This window comes from Furipterus horrens, unplaced genomic scaffold (genome assembly GCF_987537825.1).
Source record: "Furipterus horrens unplaced genomic scaffold, mFurHor1.1.pri manual_scaffold_12, whole genome shotgun sequence".
In the NCBI taxonomy this organism is placed as follows: domain Eukaryota; kingdom Metazoa; phylum Chordata; class Mammalia; order Chiroptera; family Furipteridae; genus Furipterus; species Furipterus horrens.
The window spans coordinates 77,030,092-77,049,391 of NW_028327182.1; the positions used below are offsets into that span (position 1 = coordinate 77,030,092).

Genomic DNA, 19,300 nt, shown 5'->3' on the forward strand with positions numbered 1-19,300 from the left:
AAAAACAGCCATCCAGGACCACCTTAAGGACTTCTCAACATCAACAAAAAGATTTCACTGGAAAAACATGGAGAAATTTTTAAATATGCCAAAGAAACTGAAAGCATTCCCCCTAAAATCAGAAATAATGCAAGGATGTTGATTTTACCACTGCTATGTAACACTGTACTGGGAGGTCTAGACAGAAGAATTGGAATAAATACCTAAATAAATAAATAGAATTCAAATTGTAAAAAAAAAAAAAAAAAGAATAACAATACAACTATTTCCTATTCATAGATAATATGATCCTATATATAAATAGAAAATTCCAAAGAAACCACAAGAAAGCTACTAGAGCTAGTAAATGAATTCAGCAGTGACACAAAATATGTAATAAACATGCAAAGATCAATTTTGTTTCTATACACCAGCAAAGAACAATCAGAAAAGGAAATTAAGAATGCAATTCCATTTACAATAGCATCCAAAAGGATAAAATACCTAGGAATAAATTCAATCAGGAAGGCCAAAGACTTGCACACTGAAAATTACAATCCATTGCTGAAAAAATTAAATTAGACTTAAATTAATGGAAAGACAACTAGCGTTCATGGTTTCAAAGACTCAGTAATGTTAATATCTCTCAACTCAAAATAATCTACAGAGTCAATATAATCCCTATCAAAGTTCCAACAGCCTTTTTGTAGAAATGGAATAGTAGATTCTCAAATTTATAGGTGGAGGAGAGATGGGAGTTATTGCTTCATGGGTACAGAATTTCTGTTTGGGATACTGAAAAATTTTTTTAAAAAGATAGTGGTGATGACTGCACAACATTGTGAATGTAATGCCACTAAATTTTACACTTAAAATAGATTAAAATGGCAGATTTTATGGCATATATATTTTACCATAATAAAAGAATATGTCAAGGATGAAGAAGAGCATATATGTAATTTTTAACCTCTGTATGCAGGGACAATATGATTATCCTATACATGTAGAGATGTGCAAAATCTTGAAGATATATAATTAAGGAAGAAAAGAGCATAATAATTTTTTGTTTCTTCTTTACTAGGGAAAAGAGTAGAATAGGGAGACTGCATATATACAAAATATGAGGAAGGCTATCTAATCATTTCACTCCACATAAGTTAGAAAGACTTTAAAAGTCTGACAATACCATGTATTAACAAAGATTTATATGTAGGATATAAAACTGAAAGCAACAAACGAAGAAACCAAACAAACAAACACTCATAGCCCAGACGACAATATGGCAATCACCAGAGGGAAGTGGGGTAGGAGGTGGTAAAGGATAAAGGAGGTCAAGTACGTGGCGATGGAAGATCTGACGTGGAGTGGAGAGAACACAACGCAATATACATATGGCGTTATCATAGAACTGTACACCTGAAACCTAAAGAATTTTATTAACTGATGTCACCATCAATAAATTTAATTTTAAAATAAAATAATTTAAAAATATATTAAAGGATACATAAAGTAATATTATATATTCTTAGGGATATATGCAGCTGAGAAAAAGTATGTCATTACCCCAATACTTCCTAAAACACTCAGAGGAGCAGTGATTATTTGTCCCATTGCTGAGACAGTTAAGTGTGTTCCAGGAGCTCAGCACCAGGCCTTTGATAACATGCCCTAGGGAAGCCAGGCATTGAAAACAGAGAGAGAGCAGACGAGAAAAAACCAGTGATAGCATGAATCCCATGTCATTTTGCAATCGTGGTTTCAAGGCAAGGCATTCTTATTATCTAGTTATCTTCCCTCTCCTCTGAGCTGGGGACCCTATTGGTATTTCTTTAACTAACCCAGAGACCACCTACAGACCACATTCCTACATTCTTAAGAATTACCTATACCTACGTGACAATTATTTTTTAACCGTTAAAAATGTGAAATCATAATAACTAAAAAAATAAGAACTTTTCATTTTATACTTACAACTTCTCTAGGAGGAGTCACTGGAGAAACATGTCGAGGAACACTCACTGGATGTCTAGAAACTTTTCCTTCATTTTTGTTATCTGACCTGAAAGAAAGAATTACTTTTGAGCTACATTATGATTAAAACATTTCTATATGACATATTACGCATACCTTGCATTTTCCCCAAAACAGAATAATGTTGGCAGTGGCAATGATGATGACCACGGTGATAGCTAAATTTTCCCAACATTTCTAACAGTTTTCACACATTTTTAATCCTTATAGTATTACAAACTTTTATTAAACCCATTCCACAATTAAACTGAAATTCAAACAAATAAGTTTTGGTGGAAGGAAGGGTTGTCATAATTCAGACAACTGACACATCTAATCTATGTGTTGGACTCTTGTACGACTATCTCTCAACTATCACTTATATGTTGGCATTAGAATGTAGCACAGATTAGCAAAGACCTTATAATCAGATCTAAATTTATTTCTTAAAAAGTTTATAATTTACAAAATGTGTTTCCAAAACTGTGATTTGAAAAGCTCTTCCTCTATGAGAAGTGATCCTTAAAACAGACATAAAAGAAAATTGTTCAATATTTACATTTCTAAATCTTTATCCCATATTTTAATCTCTAATTAAGAAGTCCAAATAAAAAACTGTAGCCCCTTGAGCGTCGGCCTGCGAGCCAAGTGTCGCAGGTTCTATTCCCAGTCAGGGCACATGACTAGTTGCACATCAGGTCCCCAGTTGGGGGCGCGAGTGAGAGGCAACCACATAGTGATGTTTCTCTCCCTCTCTTTTTCCTTTCCCCTCTAAAAATAAATAAACTAATTAATTAATTTAAATTAAAAAAACTGTAGCCCAAAGTCCTCCTTACCCCACTATCAGAAATCAATGTTAAGCAAAGCAAAATGAACTCTAAGGATTACAGACTGGTGACTGTAATCCTTCTCCCTTTCCCCATTTTAAGAGGTGGTTGAGTCATCACTATCCTTTTACCACTGCTAATCATGTCAAAAAATAGAGAGGTGATTTAAACCCTATTTTTAAACTAGTCTCTATGATACGACTGTCATCACTATAATTACTTCAAATTATATTATATAAATTTAAAAGAAAAAAATCTAAGTACTCATATGTTTGTGATCTCTTCTTTCTGAAGCATCTTTGCCGTAGTTGATTTCTCTTCATGAAGACAAAAGCAGCAAATACAATAAGAGGAACAATTAAGAAGAAGAATACTAGAAGTCCATCCCTCAGTGAAGTATTTTCTAGAGAGAAAAAAATTTATATTAATGATCATTGAATTAGAAGTCAATTCATATTAACCTGAACATAGTAGGTGATTGTGTTTTACATTAATTTTCACATTGTTCAGAACTCAAACTGATAAAAATAGAGAAGTCTGTTCACAACACATCGCTGCCCACTTTTTTGCCTTTCCCAAAATAACAGTATTTCTTGATGCAAACATAAGCAAGAACAAAATGTTTTGTTGTCAACCCTTTCTTACATAAAAGGGAGCATACATATACACACTACTCAGCACATCACTTACCTATGTATCTTTCCAAATTATACATAAAGGACCACTTCATTTTCGGTACAACTGTATAAAACTACATTGCAAGGATATCCTATAGTTTACCTAACCATTACCCAACTGATATTTTCATTCTTCTAGTCTTTTGTTATTTAAAAATGTTCTAAAAGTGCTATAATGAATAATCCTATAATAGTAACAGAAATTTGTTAAAAGTTGCACGACACTACATGAAACAACATTCAAAACAATTTAAAATATTAAAAAATTAAAGAAAGCTTGATATATCACTTTATAACTACTAAGGGATAGACGAAAATTTTGATTAAAGCATACAACATTGGTAGGTTACATTTGAACTGGTACCTTCATACTGTCAGTAGCATTATACAATTCATTTAGAATTTCTTTTCTGCTTTAGTTTTTTTTTAATTGTATTTTTTTTCCATTACCATTTATCTCCCTACCGCCCTCCCCACTGCAATCACCACACTGTTGTCCATGAGTCTTTTTTCCTTTTTGCTCAGTCCTTCTACCCCTTAACCTCCCCCAGAGCTGTCGGCCTGCCCTCTATCTATGAGTCTGTCTCTATTTTGCTTGATAGTTGTTTGTTCATTATATTCCACATATGAGTGACATCATATGGTATTTGTCTTTCTCTGACTGGCTTATTTCACTTAGCATAATGTTCTCTAGGTCCATGCATACTGTCCAAAGGATAAAATTTCCTTCTCTTTTTATAGCTGAGTAGTATTCCATTGTGTAAATGTCCCAATACTGTTTTATCCACTCATCTACTGACAATGGGATATTTCCGTATCTTGGTGATTGTAAATAATGCTGCAATGAACACAGGGGTGCTCATGTTCCTTCAAATTACTGTTTTTGGGTTTCTTCGGATACATTCCCAGAAGTGGGATCACAGGGTCAAAAGGAAGTTCCATTTTTAATTTTCTGAGGTATCTCCATACTGCTTTCCACATGGGCTGCACCAGTCCGTAGTCCCACCTACAGTGAAAAGGTGTTCTCCTTTCTCCACGTCCTCACCAGCACTTGTCGTTTGCTGATTCACTGATGACAGCCATTTTGACAGGTGTGAGGTGATATCTCACTGAGGTTTTAATTTGCATTTCTCTGATGATGAGTGACATTGAGCAATTTTTCATATGTCTATTGGCCATCTGTATGTCCTACTGGAGTAATCCATTCAGGTCCTTTGCCCATTTTGTAATTGGATTGTTTGGGTTTTTTGTGTTGAGTTTTATAAGTTCTTCATAAATTTTGGATATTAATCCCTTATCAAATGTATTAACAAATATGTTCTCCCATTTAATGGGTTGTCTTTTTATTTTGTTGATGATTTCCTTTGCTGTGCCAAATCTTTTTAATTTGACGTAGTCCCATTTGTTTACTTTTTCTTTGGTTTCCCTTGCCTGAGGAGATATATCCAAAAAATATTGTTATGAGTAATGTCCGAGATTTTACTGCCTATGTTTCCTTCTAGGATTTTTATGGTCCTGGGTCTAAGATTTAAGTCTTTAATCCATTTTGAATTTATTCTTGTGTGTGGTGTAAGAAGCTGATCTAGTTTCATTTTTCTGCATGTATCTGTCCAATTTCCCCAACACCATTTATTAAATAAACTATGTCTAGCTCATCATATGTGCTTGCTTCTTCTGTCAAATATTAATTGACTATAAAAGTGTGGGTTTATTTCTGGCCTCTTTATTCTGTTCCATTGATCTATGTGTCTGTTTTTATGCCAGTACCATGTTGTTTTGATTACTATGGCTTTATAGTATAAATTGATATTAGGTAACAAAATTCCTCCAACTTTGTTCTTCTTCCTTAGAATCACTGTTGCTATATGGGGCCTTTTGTGGTTCCATATAAACTTCTGAAATATTTGTTCTAGTTCTGTGAAATACATCATTGGTATCTGGACAAGAATTGCGCTGAATCTATAGATTGCTTTGGGTAGCATGGATATTTTAATAATGTTAATTTTCCTATCCATGAGCACGGTTTGTACTTGCACTTCTTTGTATCTTCAAGTTCTTTCTTCAGTGTCTTATAATTTCCTGAGTACAGGTCTTTTACATCCTTGGTCAGATTTATTCCTAGGTATTTATTCTTTTTGAAGCCATTGTGAATGGGACTGTTTTCTTAATTTCTCTTTCTGATAGTTCATTATTGGCATATAAAAATGCAACTGGTTTCTGAATATCAATTTTGTATCCTGATACTTTACTGAATTCATTTATCAGTTCTAGTAATTCCTTGATGGAATCTTTATGGTTCTCTATATACAGTATCATGTTATCTGTAAACAGTATCACAGTTCTACTCCTTCATTTCCAATTTGGATGCCTTTTATTTCTTTTTCTTGTCTGATTGCTATGGCTAGGACTTCCAGTACTATGTTGAATAAGAGAGGTAAAAGTTGATATCACTGTCTTGTTCCCGATCTTAAGGGGAATGCTTGTAGTTTCTGCCCATTGAGTATGATGCTGGCAGTGGGTTTGTCCTAGAATTTTTATCAAGAACCATAAAAAGAATTATACCTCAACTTAGTAAACTCATTTCCAGCAATTTAGCCTCCAACTGGAAAATGTGTAAGTATTACGATATACACTACAATATTAGCAATGCATATCAAAAACTTAGAAACAACCTAAATGTCAAATAATTACAAAACAGCTAAGTCAGGTTATAGAACAGCCACTCGATGGAATGATACATAGCCATTACTTCTGACTTCCATCTCTAGCCAAGGTGGATAACAGGGACCAGATTTATCCTGCCAGCTCTAACAACTAGCAAACCAGGAAAAATATATTAAGCACCACTTTTCAAGATACTGGACATATACAACTGAAGAGACTGTAAACTGGTACAGCCACTTTTGGAAACAGTTTGGCAGTTTCTTAAAATGCTAAATATAAACCTACTCTATGAGCCAGCCATCCCACCTAGTATTTACACATGAGAAAGAAAGCATATCTCAGTAGGAAGATATTAGTGTCAAGGAGCTCATTCATAGACAATCAGGGAATAAAAATAAATAGTATATAAGTAATTACTACAGCATGTGATAGTGCTTACAGATACAAGAGAACAGAAAGGACATATTCATTCAGATTTAGGCAGTCAGGGAAAACTTCCTAGGGGAAATACGGTATAAACTGAAATCTGAGTAGCAATTAGCCAAGTTCCAACAATGTGAATATAATATGGTATGAAAGCCAAGAGGTACAAAAGAGTAGCCTATTAGAAGTAAAAGAAGTTACGTCTTAAGCATAGTGAAATGAGGTTGGAAAAGTTAAGCTAGGGACAAATCATGCAGGGCATTTAAGCCATATCAAGGATTTTTGGACTGTGTTCTAATAACAATGCAGAAGCACTGAATTTAAAACAAGATACTGGTTTAATCAAAATTGAATTCTTGAGAGAAAACACTAAAACTATGTAATGTAGTGTGGAACGTGGGTTAGGAAGCAAGAGGGAGCCTAGTTAAGAGGCTATTATGTTAAGTCCAGGCAAGAAACTGAAGGTAATTAACAGCGATGGAAAAAATGGAAACATTTGTGAAAAATTTAGGAGGCAGAGCAACATCATTTATCGTATAACTGATGTGAGGAGTGTGGGAGCGGTACAAGGATGCTCAGTTTCTGACATGAGCCCCTAGGAGGTCACACTCTTTTTCTTCTATATTACTTGCCATTGTATGTAGGTCCACTGTCCACACTTCCTCCGTATCCTTCAGTCTCACAATTTGGGGGAGCCCAGCCATTTTCACAGTGACAATTCTTATTGCTGTTACATACCTTCAAAACAATCAAAATGTCATTTTTATTAATTGTGAATGTTGCTTTAAATCATGAACTCTAGAATGAAAACCAAGAGAAAACTAAATTCATGCAAATCCATACATGCTCTTGAAGAATAAAAATTTATCAGGTATCTAAATTCCCAAATGTCTAAAACTCTAAAAATCCTAGGAAGTCTCGCATAACACTTGGATTCCTCCTAAGTCAGCATTACCTCCATGAACAATCTGAAAGAGAATATGACTTACCCCATGTCCGTGACACTTCTTTTGAACATCACAGTCATAATTCAGAACAGAAGCATTTACACATTGGAAGTTTCTACATATCTGAAAAAAAAGGAAGTAATGAATAAAGAAAAAATGAACACATTAATAAAACTAGCCAGAAAAAAAAGACCTGGCATAGATTATTTCATTGGTTAGGAACGCTTTCAAACTTTAAGAAATGGTTATTCCCACATTATATATTTGCAAATATAGTAGAGTAAAATTAACTAATTGACATGTAACTGATCAAAAAGGGAAAGATGATACAAAGGCCAAAAACTATGATAAAACTATAAGCTATCCTTCCATATAAATATAGATGTGAAAATCCTAAGTAAAATATTCAGATGAGGAAAACTACAGCATTTCTGATTTTTTATTTCAAGACATAAATTTAGAAACAAAGATGAACTATGTGGGGCAACCAAAAAGAAGCTGAAGAGTTCTCCTTTTCTATTTTTTGTTTTTTGCTCTTAATTTTAGCTTCTCCCCTAAGTAAAAATGTTGAGTATATATATGAAGCATCTAGGTCTGAAGTAGTACCCAACTGAAAGCCTGCTCAAAGTGCCAGAGTCCAGACTTGAGCAAAACCCAGAAAGAATAGGATCCCACCTATCCTATTTTACAGCTACACAAAATGTTTGGTGTTTGGTTCCATTAGTGTGTCAGTACAGGTACACATACCAAGCATTTTCTATCCTTCTTCTACATAAATGTTGTTCACATAGTATGAAAATGTAATAACCTGGAGTTTAAAGCCAATATTTTTCCAACAAACAAGAAAGTGTGTGGGGTTTTAAAAGTAACAGTGATACATGTTACATCAGGGAAATCAGTAGATATTATTTTTATTCTTGATGTTGGTAGGGCAAATATATTAATGTGCTTTTATTGCTACAAAAAGAACAAGTAGTATAATGAAAAAGGTAAATAACTGTCAAACTGAACTCATACACACACACCACATAAACACAATTTGTACAATCTAGGAAGAGAGGAAGATAAAGTAGAAAATATTTTTAAAATACTTAAAAACAGCATTAAATAAGATCATAGAAATAGGATGAAACATTAATAAATTAAACTGTGCCAATAAACACCAAAGCCCAACCAAATTATAAAAATACAAAATTAAAACACAGAGTATCTATATTATATTGGGATACAAAAAGCTTTTTAAAGCATGACATGAAACCAAGACAAAACAGACAATGTTAGCAAGAGTGTGGGAGAAAATAAGATACCCTCAAATATAATTAGTGGAATGGAAACTGTTACCACCTTATCGAAAGGTAAATTGGCAGTGTCTATCAGAATTTACATGTATATGCCTCTTAATTTAAAAAATCAACTAGAAATCTATCCTACAGAAGTACTCACAAAAGTAGGTAAGATTAAATGTAGAAGAGTGTTCAATGCTACTAAAAATATTAACTAAATGATAAATAAGAATGTAAAAGATCTGAATATGTAATTATCAAACACTATGTTATAAGCAAGAACACAGTATCTTCAAATGCACATTTATCAAAATACAGAGTCAACTCATTAAACATGGATGTTTTATTTCTAGAAATGAGCAAAGATATTAAACCCAGCACCAAACCTGAAGCATGACCAATTTCCAAAGCAAAGAGTCATGTTCTTAGGCAGTAAATCTTTTTGCCTTCTCTTATGTCACATTTTGGGAAAAGAAAAAGGCATAAGAAATTGTGCTTAGCTATATACAATGCAATAATACTCAGCCTTAAGAAAAGATGTAATACTGCCATTTGCAACAACATGAATGGACCCAGAGAATATCATTCTAAGCAAAATAAGGTAGAAAAAGTTAAGAACCATATGATTTCACTCATTCGTGGGATTAAAACTGAAAGCAACAAAAAAATAAGAAAAACGTACAAACAAAAACTCACAGACACAGACGACAGTATGGTGGTTACCAGAAGAAAGGATGGGACAGAAAAGGGTAAAGGGGGTCAATTATGTGGTGACAGGAAATGATCTGACGTTGGGTGGTGGACACACAATACAATATACAGATCATGTATCATAGAAATGTATCAGTATATTTGAAACCTACATAATCTTATTAATCAATATCACCCCAATAAATTTAATTTTTTAAAAAGAAAGAAAAACGCATATTCTGTTGGTTATGAGTTTCAAACCTGCCCCACCTACACTTTTTTTTTTTATTATAGCAAGAGTTTCAGAGAAAAATCTCTCAACTTTGGTAATATAAATTTTGAAGTAATCAAGCATTCCAGCAAACTGTATCGCCACTGTCATGGATTCTCCCTCACTACAGATTCACTCAGCTTGAGATGCCAGCAAAAGTCTCTGAATGTCAATGTTGTACTATTCTTAGTCAAGCTGACAGATCACATCCAAAATCACTTCTAAAGAACAGGATACCAACTGGCCCTTGTTTTTATCATGTAATGTTTTGAAACAATATAATACATGCACATGGTTAAAAATCAAATAGTGATAAAAGTGCTTATGATGGAAACAACTCTACGACCTATTTCTATCCAGTCTGCCATTCTAGCCTTCTAGAAACAACCACCCTTCCCGTGGTAATTCCTTCCCTATTAGTATCCTATTTCTCAATTTATTTATTTTAGACATCATCAATTAACGTCCTTATGATAGATAAGAATTTCACCTTCTAACGCGAACCCAATGCCCCTCCTTCACCTTCTCAAACTAAATATTGCTTAATATTTATAGCGTAATATTGGACATTAGCCACTCAGTATATTACATGCCACTATTACCTGAACAAGTTAATAACTAGGTGAAGGGAGACAGGGGAGGCTGATAATTGGCGATCGAAGTATTATCTTTATTATCAATAAGGCAGTTAACATGACTTAAGTAAACGATTAACTGGGCTTCCTAATTCTGCATCCCAAAATCAAACTTACCTGCCTAGTCACAGGCTGCTCTGGACAACCACAGGCCTCCCCCCTCAGAAGCAGAGCCTGCCCTGCTAAATTTACTGCATGGTTGAGAGAGCAGACCAGAAGGCACCCTCTCTGCAGGCAGGTAGATCTGAAAAGAGAAGACAGAAGGGACTGAGCTACGCATGCCCAGTGTCTTCTCCCAAACTCATCAACTGCATCAGTCACTTTGCATCCCTTGGAGTGAACTGAAGGAGAAACACACTGAGGCTGGGGGTGGCATTTATTTTTCTCCAGCTTTATTGAGATATAATTGATGTGTAACACTATGTAAGTTTAAGGTGTACAACATGTTGATTTGATGAACTTATATTTGGTGAAATGATTACTACAGTAGGCTGAATTAACACGTCCATCACTCCCCATAATTACCACTTCTTTTTTTGTAGTGAGAACATTTAAGATCTACTCTATTAGTGCTTTCACGTAGGTAATATTACTAACCATGATCACCATGCTGAATATTAGGTGCCGAGAACTTAGTTACCTTACGTGTGGAAGTTTGTGCCCTTTGACCAACATCTCCTATTTCCGCCACCCCACCCCTCGGCCCTTGGGAACCACCATTCTACTCTGTTTTTACGAATTTGGCTTTTTAAATTCTACATATAGGTAAGATCATATGTTATTTGTCTTTCTCTGACTTATTTCACTTAGCAAAATGCCCTTAACGTCCATCAATGTTATCTCGAATGGCAGGACTTCCTTCTTTCGTAAATGAATAATATTCCACTATATAGATTATTTCAATATCTTGGCTACTGTAAATAATGCTGCAATGCACACAGGAGTGCAGATGACTACTCAAGATCCTGTTTTCATTTCTTTTGGATATACAGCCAGAAGTGAAATTGCTGGATCACATGGTACTTCTATTTTGAATTTTTTGAAGAAATTCCATACTATTTTCCACAGTGGCTGTACCACTTTACATTCCCATGAACACTGCACAAAAGTTTCATTTTCTCTATATCCTCATTAGCACGTATTCTTTTTAGTGACAGCTTATGTAATAGGGATGAGGTGATATTTTATTGTGGTTTTGATTTGCACTTCCCTGATCATTAATGATGTTGAGCATGTTTTCTTGAACCTGTTGGTCATTTGTTGTCATCTTTGGAAAAATGCATTCAGATCCTCTGCCCATTTTTAATCAGATTATTTGTGTTTTTTTGTTTTGTTTTGTTTTGTTTTTTGCTATTAAGTACCTTACATATTTTGTATACTAACCTCTTATCAAATACATGATTTGCAAATATTTTCTCCCATTCCATGAGTTGTCTTTTCTTTTGTTCATTATTTCTTTTACTGTGGAGAGGTTGTTTCATTTGATGTAATCCCACTTAATTATTTTTGCTTTTGATGGTGGTGCTTTTGACGTATCAAAAAAATGACTGCCAAGCCCAAAATCAAGGAACTTTCTCCCAATACTTTCTTCTAGGAGATATACAGTTTCAGGTATTATGTTTAAGTCATTAATTCGAGTTAATTTTTGTAAGTGGTAAACGATAGGGATCCAACATCATTAAAATATTTTATAGCTTGTGAATATCCAGTTTTCTCAATATTACTTACTGAAGAGATGATCCTTTCCCCATTGAGTATTCTTGGCTCTCTTGTTAAATATTAGTTGGCCATACATGTAGGGGTTTGTTTTGGGCTCTCGATTCTCTTCTGTTGGTCTAGGTGTCTATTTTAATGCCAATACTATACCATTTGATTACTACTGCTTTGTAATATAGTATAAAATCAGAAATCGTGATGCCTCCAGCTTTAGTCTTCTCTCTCAAGATAGTTTTGGCTATTCACGGTCCCTGTGGTCCTATACAAATTTTTAGGATTATTTGTTCTATTTCTGTTAAAATTCAAATGAGATTTTGATTGCACTGAATTTGCAGATGGCTTTGGGTAGTATGAAAATTTTAATATTAATTCTTCCAATCCATGAACATGAGATATCTTTCCATTTACAGGCATGCTTTAAAGATATGCAGGTTCAGTCACAAACCACTGCAATAAAGTGAGTATCACAATAAAACAAGTAACATGAATTTTTGGTTACTCAGTGCATATAAAAGTTATATTTGCACTACACTGTAGTCTATTCAGTGTGCAACAGCATTGTGTCTAATAAATAAACAGATGTTAATTTTAAAATACTTTATTGCTAAAAAATGTTAACCATCATCTAAGCCTGCTGGAAAAATGGTGCCACTAGACTTGTTCAATGCAAGGTAGGGTTGCCACAAGCCTTCAATTCATAAATAAATAAATAAATAAATAAATAAATAAATAAATATCAGTGTCTGCAAAGTACAATAAAGTGAAGCACAATAAAATGAGGTATGCCTGTATTTGTGTGTTCTTAAAATTCTTTCACCAAAGTCTTATAATATTCGGTAGACAGATCTTTCACCTCCTTGGTTAAATTTATTCATAAGTATTTCATTTTTTTTATGGTATTGTGAATGGATTGGTTTTCTTTCTTTATTATTCAGACAGTTCATTTTTAATGTATACACCTGCAACTGATTTCTATATGTTGATCTTGTATATTCCAGCTTTACTGAATTTGTTGTTTTTTGTATTTTGGTGGAGTCTATAAAATTTTCTATGTAAAAGATCATATTATTTGTAAACAAAGACAGTGTCTCCTTTAGATTATAGTTTGGAGGCCCTTTATTTCTTTTTCCCAACTTGAATGCTCTGGCTACAAATTCCAGCATTATGCTAAATAAGATTGGTGAGGTTGGGCACCCTTGTTTCTGATTTTACAGGAATAGCTTTCACCTTTGCACCACTGAGCACAACGTAAGCTGTGGGCTTGTAAGATGTGGCCTTTATTGTGCAGAGGTACATTCCTTCTCTACCTAATTTCTTGAGGGATTTTTAACACGAACTGATGTCATATTTTGTCAAATGCCTTTTCTACATTGAGAAAATCATGATTTTTATCTTTCATTCTATTAACATGATGGATCATATTTACAGATTTCCTTATATTGAACCATCCTTACATTCCAGAGATAAATATGAATTGATCCTGTTGTATTATCTTTTTAATGTTGTGTTCAAAGAGGTTTGCTAGCATTCTGTTGACAATTCATGCATGTATATTCATCAAGGATCTTGAACTGTCATTTTCTTCCCCTGAGTGTCCTTATCTGGCTTTGGTATCAGGGTAATGCTGGCCTTATAAAACCAGTTTGAGAATGCTCTCTCCTCTTTGATTTTTTTGAAGAGGTTTTTATGGGCATTAATTTTTCTTTAAATCTTCGGTATAATTCACCAGTTAAACCACTTGGTACTAGGCTTTTCTTTGTTGGGAGATTGTTGATTATTGAGTCAATCTCCTTACTCATTATTGGTCTGTTCAGATTTTCTATTTTATCATGATTTAGTCTTGGTTGTATGTTTCCAGAAATGTATCCATTTATTCTAGGTTATCCAATTTGTTAGCACAGAATTTTTCATAGTAGTCTCATGAATTTTTTTGTACTTCTGTGGTATCAGTTGTAATGTCTCTTCTTTCATATCTGATTTTATTTGCATCTTCTTTTTTCTTAGTCTAACTATAGGTTTGTCGATTTTTGTTTATATTTTCAAAAACCAGCTCTTGTTTCTTTGATACTTTCTATTGTTTTTCTGGTCTCTATATCATTTATCTGTCCTGATCCTTGTTGTTTCTTTCCTTCTACTAACTTTGGGCTTAGTTCGCTCTTCATTGTCTATTTCCGTGAGGTGTAAAGTTAGGTTATTAGAGATCATTCATTTTTCTTAATGTAGGCATGTTTTTGTTTCCATCTGGTTTGTTTATAAAATACCTTTGATATCCCATTGTTTGTTCAGGAGCGCATTGTTTAGTTTCCACGTATTTGTGAACTTTTGAGCTTTCCTCGTGTTACTGATTTCTAGTTTCATACCATTGTGGTCAGAAAAGATAGTTGTTACGTTTTCAGTCTTCTGAAATTTGCTAACACCTGTTTTGTGACCTTCTATCCTGGAGAATGTTCCAGGTGCACTTGAGAAGAATGTACATTCAATTGCTATTGGATGAAATGTTCTAAGTATAAACTATACTTTAGACCAAAAGGTTTATTTGGTCTAAAGTACAGTTTAAGTACAATGTTTCCTTACTGATACTCTGTATGTATTGATATAATCTATGCACTGTTGAAGGTGAGACACTGAAGTCTCCTACAATTAATGTATGGCTGTCTATTTCTCCCTTTTGATCTCTTAGTATTTGTTTAATGTATTTAGGTCTTCCAATGTTCTATGCATGTATATTTTACAACTGTTAAATCCTCTTTATGAATTGACCCATTTATCGTTACATAATGACTTTCTTTGTCACTTGTTAGTTTTTGGCTTAAAGTCTATTCTGTCTGATATAAATACAGCCTGCTCCCCTTAGGTTTCTATCTGCATGCAGTGTTTGTTTTTTTTTCCATATCTTCACCTTGAGCCTGTGTATGTCTTTAAAGCTGAAATGAGTCCCCTTACAGGTAGAATTTAGTTCAGTCTTTCTTTTTTTAACCATCCAGCCAGTATAAGCCTTGTGACTGGAGAATATATTTAGAGTAATTAATGATGTGTAACTACTTACTAACACTATATTATTCATTGTTTTCTGGCAGTTTTGTAGTTCCTTGTTCCTTCTTCTCTTGATATTCTCCTTTGTGAACTGGTGATTTTTCCATAGTGGTATGCTTTGATTCCCTTCTCTTTATCTTTTGTGAATCTACTGTAAGTATTTGCTTTATAGTTGCCATAGGAATTATGTAAAACACCTTACAGATATAACAGTCTAATGTATGCTCGAACATATAAAAAGCTCTACCCTTTTACCTCACCCCTTTCATGTTTTTGATGTCACAATTAACGACTCTTTAAGTTATATACTCACTAATGGGTGATTTTAACTACAGTTATTTTTAATACTCTTGTTCTTTAAACTTTACACTAAAGTTAATGGTTAATAGCACCATATCACAGTATAACAATATTCTGAATTTAACTTCATATTTACCTTTACCAATGTGTTGTATATTCTCATGTTTTTGTGCTAATAATTAGCGTCCTTTCACTTCAACTTTAAGAATTCTCTCAGCATTTATTATAAGGCAGCTCTAATGGTGATGAGCAACCTCAGCTTTTGTTTTTCTGGGAGTATTTTTATCTCTCCTTCATTTCTGAAGAACTACTTTGCCAGGTAGGGTGTTCATGATTGGCACTTTTTTCTTTCATTACATCATCCCATTCTGTCCCGGTGGATAAGATTTCTGCTGAGAAATCCCTTGGTAGCCTTGTGTGGGTTCCCTCGTAAACTACAAGCTTCTGTTCTCTTGCTACTTTTAATAGTCTCTCTAATTTTTGACAGATCTATTATAATGTGTTTTGGAAAGGGTTTCTTTAAGTTGAGCTTGTTTGGTGACCCATTTACTTCATGAACTTGAATATCCAATTCTCTCCTCAGTTTTGGGAAGTTCTCAGCTATATTTTTTCAGGCTTCACTTTTTTAATCACCTCTGTGAAGGATATCATAAATGCCACATGAGACAAAACAGAGTAGTTTTTCTTCCAGTATTAAAAAATGACATTCACTAGTATTTTTAAGAAACTTCTATATAAAGAGGGTGGCAATAATCCAGTTAAAAAAACCTCTAAGTAATCATGTTCTTGATTTTTTGTAGTCACATTTTAAAATTGCTTCCTAATCATGACATTGTGTACACATTTTTAAAATGTCCTTAGATATACACTATTTCTTAAAAAAAAAAAAAAAATTAATCTGGCCAAACATTTTTTGCTAGAACCAATCCTGAGAGCTCAAACTAAAAGACTGGCAAAAGAAAAAATATCAGATTCTTTAAATGTTCTAGAATTTGTCTTTATGAGAGAAAAAAATTTAAAAACACATGGAACTTCCTAAAAGGTCTTTAGCAAACTACTTCAATTCAAAAATAGAAGCTGACGTACTAAACAGATGTTTCAGTGAAGGTCCCAGAACTTTTATAAACACAGCCATTTAGAAGGATGATCCTGGATCAGAATTTTTTTTCCTTGTGTATCTACATTAGGTATGCATGTCTCACCTCAGCTGTCATAACTCTGTCTCTGTAATTTCCTCCTGAGTAGTGGTCATAATCACCCTGGCTGCCACCACAATTTCTGGACGTTCCACAGCCATATACATATCATCCATGTTGATTGTCATGCCTGCCACTCCCACAGCCCTGGTCCCCACCACCTCTACAGTAGCTGCAACCATGCCCATCGGTCCCAAAGTTCACTGGTTCACTGGGCCAACTTGCCCATATGCTCTACATGGACCTGGCGACCATCCAGAGACTTTACATTCATGGCTCTCATGACATGACGTATACTCTGGATTAGTGAAGGTAATGAAACCAAACTCCCAGGACTGATAAGTCTCTCGGTCCTTTGTTAAGGACCACCACCACAGAAATTGGCCTAAAGCTGCTGAAGTGACCTTCCAGATCCTGCTCAGCGGTATTGTACCACAGGTCACATTGGCTTTCTTCAATCTTTTTCATTCTTCTTTCCTTTTGGCTGAATAAATTCAAATTTTCTACCTTCCAATTCACAGATTCTTTCTTCTTCTGCTTCATACATTCAGATTTTGATCTTCTCTATTTTGTTTTTCATTTCATTCATTGTATTCTTCAGCTCCAAAATTTCTGTTTGGTTCTTTTTTATGATTTCTGTCTCTTTGTTAAACTTCTCATTTCTTCCTGTACTGTTTTCCTGATCTTGTTGAGTTGTCTTTCTATGTTTTCTTGTAGCTCACTGATCTTCTTTAAAACAGCTCTTTGAGTTCTTCATCAGTAAGTCACTTACAACATGTCTTTGGGACCAGTTACTGAAAAACTGTGATCCTTTGGTGGTGTCATGTTTCTTTGATTTTTCATGTTTCTGAAGTTTTGGATTGCCGTCTTCACTCTTGAAGTTGCAGTCAACTCCTCCAGTCTTCACTAACTGCCTTCGTGCGAGAAATACCTTCCTTCGGTCCAGCTAGGAATTCTGAGGTTTTCTAGGCCTTCTATGGATATGCCTGCTCCACACTTCTTGCTCCCACTTGTGGAAGAACTCCTAGGCTTACTGCCTTCTCTTGACCTTGCAACACACCAAGCAGAGTGTCAACAGCCTCCTTTCTGCTCACTCACTGTCTGCAAAAGCTCCCTCTTGCCACCACTATCAGGAGGGCATACGGTGTGCTCATGGGCCACTGGAAAGATCCATAGGCAAGACATCCCCAGCCCCTTGTGGGTAAGCTTCTTGTGGAGTCTGCTAAACAGGAAGTAGGATCTGCCTTCTTTTAGTGTTCTCCAGGGATCCTGTCCCCCTCTCACAGCCTCTTCTCACCCCTCAGTCATACAGTCACAAGCCAGTACATTGGTGGGGAGAGAAAGAAAGGACCCTGCACAGCTGGGGAAGCCAGGTGCTCACTCACCTGTTCTCATTTCCCCTATGGGAGAAATTACGAGCGGAAAAGGTCTCTCCTGCACTAAGCTGTGCCACCTTGGGTAAGGAGTGATGCACGCAGAGTCAAACTGTTTCTCTTGCCCTCGCCAATGTGTCCAACTTGTTTCTGTGGGTCTTTTTTTTTTTTTTTCTCCAACATTGTGCTGCTACTTCTTTGCTAGAAACCTGCACATCCGCAAAGGCTGTCTTATCTGTGAGTGACTGACTAAGATGTTGTTTTCCAGGGGCTTCCAGACTGTGGCCTGGAAGGGCTGGAGCCAGGCAAAACCACTGCAAAGTCCACAACCAGGACCGAGGTCTGTGTATGCCTGTTATCGGACACCAGGTAGACAAGGCTCCTCCTGGGTCCCTGCTGTGTGGTGCTGTATCCCAGAGCTCTCTCAGAGGCATACAGATGGCAGCTTGTTATTGTTGCGGGGGACACAAATGAGGGACCTCTTATTCATCCATGTTGCTGATGTCACTCCAAAACCTAGGAGTGTTATTTTAATAGATGTTCCACCACAAAAAAAAAAAAAAAAAAAAAAAATGAAATGCAGAATAAGTATCTCTTGCCAATTATTAAGATGAAATACTGTTGATTTCAAAGCTAAGTGCTTAGACTATATTTTCTTTTAAAGTTTTTGATTTTACTGTAGGTAACACTTGCCTTTCTTCTTATAGAAAGTGTCATCTCCTCTTTCAAATTCTCTCTTTTTCTAAAAACCTCCCTATGAGGTCCCCTTGCCCCCACCTAAATTCATTCTCCTGGCCTGATAGACAGCTGTTATCTTGAAATTTCTTTGACATATTTCTATATCCTAGATTACAATTCTTTCTCTTTTTGTTTTACACTTCCTCATTTGCAGGAACAATTACATTAGATGATTTCCTAAGAAAGGATAAATAGAAGATAAATTTTCTGATCCTTTAAATCTCTGAAATGGTTTTATTGTGCCCTCTCACTTGATGGATACTTTGGCTGTACATAGAATTCTACATAGAGAACTTTTCAGAAACATGAAAGTACTGCTCCCTCATCTTCCAGAATTCGGTTCTCAATCTCCTTCTTTCCGTGTGGCCTATCTGGGGAGGTGCTTGTTTGTTTGTTTTGTCTCTGCAAGCTATTGGGATTTTTCTTCCCAAGTTCTCCAAAATTTCATAATTGCCCACTTTTCTTGTTTTCTTTCTCTAAATTTGAAATTTTAATTGGTTGAATTTAAAAATTGGTATTTGATCCTTGCCGGCTTTTA

General features: G+C 35.0%; 1 protein-coding gene across 1 annotated transcript in view; it reads right to left on the reverse strand.

Annotated features, from left to right (window-relative positions):
* The window catches only part of ADAM9 (ADAM metallopeptidase domain 9), a 101,798-nt gene that overhangs the window by 4,363 nt on the left and 78,135 nt on the right, over positions 1–19,300 (reverse strand). Inside the window, exons 17-20 of the mRNA XM_090258463.1 lie at positions 7,570–7,650; positions 7,213–7,318; positions 3,081–3,219; positions 1,951–2,038 (exon numbers count right to left, since the gene is read on the reverse strand). Coding sequence (XP_090114589.1) covers positions 1,951–2,038; positions 3,081–3,219; positions 7,213–7,318; positions 7,570–7,650 — 414 coding nt within the window. The remainder of the gene's footprint in view (positions 1–1,950; positions 2,039–3,080; positions 3,220–7,212; positions 7,319–7,569; positions 7,651–19,300) is intronic.